General features: G+C 33.7%; 1 protein-coding gene across 1 annotated transcript; it reads left to right on the top strand.

Annotated features, from left to right (window-relative positions):
* On the top strand, positions 2588–5604 carry LOC18604327 (WUSCHEL-related homeobox 1). The gene is made up of 4 exons (XM_007036734.2): positions 2588–3126; positions 3274–3585; positions 3935–4011; positions 4644–5604. Exons 1-4 carry the CDS (start codon positions 2961–2963, stop codon positions 5160–5162), a joined length of 1074 nt encoding a protein of 357 aa, XP_007036796.2. The 5' UTR covers positions 2588–2960; the 3' UTR covers positions 5163–5604.

The following is a 6430-nucleotide window of genomic DNA, read 5'->3' as shown; positions in this document are numbered from 1 at the left end:
GAGTGACTTTTACCGATGGACATTAAGGTTTTATCATTAGAATTTTCAACCAACTTTCCTAATGAATTTCAATGGCCTTTTCAACATAATTTCATTAACATTTTGTCAAAAAAAAATTACCGTTGGATATATGGCATTTACCAATAAAAATTTTCAACCAATTTCCTAATAGATTTCTGACAAAATATCAACAAAATTTCATCGTCATTCACCTATTCCCCTTTTTTTTTTTTTGACGGATTCTTTTGTTTTTTTAATGGAATTTCTCGGCATTACCAGTCATTCATTACAGATGAAATCCTGTTATTTTCAATGGATACTCACTAACAACTAAACTATTTTTAACAAAAATTAACCGTTAAAAATTCCATCAAAAAATATTATTCTGATGAAAGAACTTCAAAATATTACGTGATAGACTCTTAGTTCTTATAAAATTATAGTTTGTGTTTGAATAAACTTCTTTAGATCAAGTTGGTAATGTTTTATAATAAAAAAAATAATGCACGATGTAAAGCCTAAAGCTGAAAATTAAAATCAACAGGTTAATAGATTCCAATGATTGGATCAAGAAAATATAGGAACAAATAATTGACGATAATCTCTATAAATAAAATTTGCCAATGATTAAATTATTTAAAATATGATATACTTGATCTATTTAAAGAGGTCAAATCTATCAATTCGGATTTTTTTATGTTACCTTTTATTTAATTATTTTTTATAAGACTTTATAAACTTGATCTAAGGGAACTTTATCTAAATCTAGTAAAATAAACCAAATGTCAGGGTCTCTAAACTGATGAAAGGAAACTGTTTAAGTTCTTAATGTAGTTTTACCATGAATTAATTATTCTGTCCTATGCTTAACAAAAATCAATTTAACTGAAAACTATGTCAACCCAAAACAAAAATAAAATTCTAGAACACTGATGACTTCATAGTCGTTGCTTCATCCCACAAAAATTGAGAAAAAATAATTAATTTTACACTTAAATTTTTCTGTTCTAACCCATGCAAAAGCTTGGACTAACCACATAAAAATTTGCTCAAGTCACTATCTTACAAAAACTAGTAATAATTAAGCGATAATGAGCATTTTTCATGAATTATAATGGAGGACAGGAGGGTACACCAATAACTGGAGAATCGAAATCATTTCATCATAATGACCAATGGACTATATCATATATCTTGGACGAAATGAGGTGCACTAGGAAATGGACACACATGTGCATATACGGACACCCAAGAAATGAATTGAATGAGGGAATTGGCAGAAGAGAAGCGAAGATTCCAAAATTTAGACTGTAAATTTCTGATAGTACATGAATGCATGCATGTAACAAACATCATTCCACCACGGCTACAGCCATATTGATCACGTAAAAGGACAACAATGATACATCATACTCCCTTGGAAACAAACAAAACAAAAAACTTGTATGTATGCAACACTTCAATCACAATGCTGTGTCTTTGTGTTGTTTGTATGTCTGCATATGTGCACCGCTCAATGATTTTTGTTTTACTTACACACTTCATTCCTTATTTTCTTTCCCATTCTAAAACATCATTTATTTTACTTGGAAGGTAATAGTAATCCTCATACACATTTATGTGTCTATATACAGATATAACTACATACATACATATATGTATACATTAATTTAATAAATTTATCTTTAAAAAATAGTAGAATGAATCTAATTAATGTGAGAAAAGGAGATATATATAAAAAATCATTTGGAGATTTAATGCACAAATAATTAATGATATATATGTTAAGTATATATATATATATATATATTGTGTGCATCCGAACATTTGACTCATTGTTTGATGCATAATTCTCATTCTTAAAGAGTAGGGTTCGAATCCCCTTTCTCCCAATTATAAAAAAAAAAGTATATACATATTGTGTATTTATATACTTATTTAGTTATGCATACATGTATATGAGTGAAGGTATATATATACATATATGTTGCATAAGTATATTTATGAGAGAGAGAGAGAGAAGGGGTGCAGATGCAAGGAAGGAGAGAGGAAATATAGACAAAGAAAAGGGTAAGGAAGCAGAGGGAGGAGAGGGGCAGTTCGGATTGAGAATAAGTGTGAAAGGCACGAGACATAAGAAGAACAATAAATGAGGGGTAAAGAGAGGGTGATGAGGCTTATGATAACCCTCATCATCGTCACGTCGTTTTTCATTTGCTACTCCCGATATCCCCTCCCAGAATTCCACGCTTCCCCTTCCCCCCTCCCTGATTTCTTCCCTCTTTACTTTTTGCTTTTGTCCTGATCTCTCCCACACCTGTCTTTCTCTCTCCCTCTCCTTCACACACAGCCTAGTCATTAGTCAACCTCATGTCTTCCCCTCACTTTGTTCCATATTGAACCAACACCAATTCACCAATTCATCTCTTTCTCTCTCTCTCTCTCTCTCTCTGCGTTGTTTGATCAATCCCTTTCTCCTAAAGTCCTCAAACTCAAACACTACTCACCTCTCACCACTTCAACTAAAGCACCCTTTTCATAATTGCTAGTATATCAATCTGTATTTGCTCTCTATACACACACACACACACACACATATATATAACAACTAGATAGCATATGTCTACTGCCTATGTTTTGAAAGTAGGGATTTTTTTTTTTGAACCTCCCATCATCCCATTCCCTGCATGCTTCATTTCACTTTTGTACAACTTCACCACCATTTTCTCAGCTCCATCATATCAACACATATTTCCCTTCAGAACAAGGAAAAAGCATTAAAACCCTTGTCCTTTGTCCAGCTTCTTTTCTTTTTCTCTTGTACAAATACCTATTTCTCTCAACCCTAAAACGAACCCTTTAGAATATTGACCTTCAAGCTAAAGTGCTAGAGTGAAAGAAACCATATTATTAGTATTTCTTTTGAGAGCAAGTCTTCTCTTTTGGTACTGCTCATCAAGATGTGGATGATGGGTTACAATGATAGTGCGGAGTTCAACATGCCTGATTCCTTCAATGGCAGGAAACTTAGGCCTCTTATTCCAAGGCCAATACCTTCTGCAAACAACCCTCCTTGTCTAAGCCGTATCAATGGCACCGACTTTTTTGCACTAAACCATCACCTAAGTACGTCTTCTTCTTTCCCTTCCCTTCTTCATATACCCTCTTCTCTTCTTCATTGAAAGTTTTTGTTTGTTTCCTGAATTTCTTCTTCATCATGGCTATAATATATGCATGGGTTTCAACACTTATCATTTTGCATTTTCAAAGCAGCTACGGGAGATCAAAACAAGAGGGATTTCAATACACAACCTGTTGTCGTCAGCTCAAGGTGGAATCCAACGCCTGAGCAGTTAAGAACCCTTGAAGAACTTTATAGAAGAGGCACTCGAACCCCAACAGCAGATCAAATTCAGCATATTACAGCACAGCTGCGTAGATATGGTAAGATAGAAGGAAAAAATGTTTTCTATTGGTTCCAAAACCACAAGGCAAGGGAACGGCAAAAACGTCGTCGGCAGATGGAATCAGCTCCAGATGAGCACAGTCGAGTCGACATCGATATCTTTGAAAGAAAAGATTCAGGTATGTAATGCTATATATAGTAAGAAAAAGAAGAACAACGCACAATAATCTCTAATCTTCTCATTGCAGATATGAATATGTTTGATATGTATGGCCTTTTGCTACACTAATTTGTTTTCTTCTGAGACGTCTGGTTATGAGTTGCTTTTTCTTCTTTCTTTCTTTCTTTTTTATTTTTTTTTTTTCATTCCATTTGCTGCATAGAAATGTTAGATATGAGTTGCTTTATTCATTCCATTCGTTGTTAGAGATGAGTGGTAAGAGATTGCTTTTGTTCAGTTTTTACCATTCCATTTGTTGTTAGAGAGATGTAAAGTTGCATTCTTTTTGTTTTTCTTTTTGTCTACAGGAGCAAATAAGACAGGTTATGAAGTTGAACAGACCAAAACTTGGACAGTCCCTACAAACTGCAGTACACTAGCAGAGGTCTATATCTATTCTATTTTTTCCCTTTTCCTTGTGTCTTTCTTCACAGACTCGCTAAAACTCTCTTTATTAATTACCTTTAGCCCTAAAAAGATCACAGCATATAATTAAGCATTGATCATGATTTGCATATGATTACATACAAGATTCATTTTTTGATTTTTGAGGTATAGATTCAAAGTTTCTATATATAAAGAAGAGATACCCAGGGAACCAACAAAAGCCTTGTTTGTTGGGAAATGAAAAGGGTTTAAAAGCTGCATTCCCTCCTTTCTGTCGGGCTGCTGTTATGAAACTAGCTGGGTATTTTGGGTACTGTGCTTGATATGCATTCATGGCATTTAGGCTAGGTATTGATTTGAGCACCCTCTCAAAATATTCTACGGAATTTGGGCACCCTGACAGTGGAAAAAAACTTTGCTGACCCCAGTAATTCAATATGTCATCCCAGCTTGGACCATTTGTCCTTTGATTTGAATGTAATACTGTAACTTAGGTTCCAAATTTTTTGCACATGGATATATGCATACAAAGTATTTATTTGTTCATGTCATGGCGTTTTGCTCTGTTTTGTTTGTTTTCTTCGCATGGTCCTTCATTATTTTTATTTTTATTATTGCAATTTTTTTCAGGATTCTGTTCCAATACAAACGGCAGCAAAAGCAGCAGTGGCAGAATGTCGAGCAGATGGATGGATCCAATTCGACGAAGGAGAATTACAGCACAGAAGGAACATTGTGGAAAGGAATGGGGCGTGGCAGAAAATGCAATTGTCTTACTCTTGCCCTCCCTCCACCCACCAACTCATTAACAACTCTAGCGCAGCAGCAGCTACCAACACTGCTACCCCCACAGCGCCAATACCAACGGCAATAAGAAGAATGGACCCAAAGCAGCCCATTAAGACTCATGATCTGAACATCTTTATATCTCCCTGCAGAGAGAATGGCAATGTGCTAGACCACTTGAACAGTGCCTGCAGAAATGAAGAGGATGGTCCTGGGGAATCCCAAACCCTACAACTCTTCCCTCTTCGTAGCGGCGATGGTATCGATAATGTTAAGGAGAAAGAGAATGAGATATCAGTTGCAGCCGTGACTGCCAGCCTCACTCCTTACCCATTTTTCGAATTCCTTCCTCTGAAGAACTAAAACCAATGGATTGATTGTATCCCCTACTTTTTCACCTTGCTTAATTTGCTATGTATGTAAAATGGAGGGATATGCTTGGATTCTGTATTTTGTTGGAAATTGGAACTGTTTTCATTGCCTGTGATGTTACATTTCATGGAGTGGGTGCAACGGGATGTTGTGGGGATATCAAGCAATGGTTGCCTTAAAATGCATTTGGACCATGTTGGATTTGTCAATGAATGAACAAAAGAACAACAACATTTAAGACAACATTACAAGAGATTAATGTTGACAGAATAAGGCCTAGTTTCCGTTCCCCATTGAAGAGGTCTGAAATAGATAGGCTTTAGGCTGTGATGATGTTGAAATAAGGAACCTGAAAATGGGAATTAGATTTGAAAGACTTTGATGTTGAAGTGACTAAGAATATGGGTTGGAGAGTTTTTTTGTTCCTTTCTTACATTTTTGGAATACAACATGGTATCTGCTACAGTTTGCATGCATTTACTGATTTTGGGATTTTAAATTTTCCACTATAAACTAAAAAAGCCATGCATGACGGTCCTTTCTTTCTTTTATATATAACTACAATTTATAACAAGGATCCCAAATATAATTTGTTGACTGAGGGCAATTACTATTGTTAGCAAATACCTTTCTTAATTTATTTTATTATTTACCTTTCTTCCCATTTTTTATGTGCATAAAGTTACTTCAAATAAATAAATACTACTTTTATCCAATAAATAACTGTTTTTTCTTTAATTTCATGAAGTTTACTAAGGTTTCTTTTAGTTGTTACTATTTACATAGTGCCTTTTACTTCTTAAAGAGTTGTTATAAAATAAGCAAAGATAAAAAAAACAAAATAAATAATTATTATTAAAATGACAAATGATTAAAATGTAGCACCAATTATAACATAAATAATCTATATGCAGGAAAAACTATGCATTCATTATTATGGGAAAAAAAATAGATTGCACTTTTTATTTTTACTTCCTCAAAATTACTACTTATTTTTGTATCCAAACAGATTTTAGTACAAAGAACAGCCAAATGTATAGCCTAAATGATTTTGCATAATTTCCATAATTTCCTAACACAATAAATCTTACTAAATTTTTGTTTGCCAATCTTATCACCTTTTTAATGAAGCTATAAATTTTTTTTCTTTTTGAATTTTCTCTTAATTAATTTTGGAAAATAAAATTTGGAAACGGTTATGTATTAAAGATAAGATTATAATGTTTTATATTCTTATGTTAAACAAAAAATAAAAAGTA

This window comes from Theobroma cacao, chromosome 3, assembly GCF_000208745.1.
Source record: "Theobroma cacao cultivar B97-61/B2 chromosome 3, Criollo_cocoa_genome_V2, whole genome shotgun sequence".
Lineage (NCBI taxonomy): Eukaryota > Viridiplantae > Streptophyta > Magnoliopsida > Malvales > Malvaceae > Theobroma > Theobroma cacao.
Note: the sequence above shows the minus strand (reverse complement) of the source record. Positions and strands in the feature narration are given on the sequence as shown.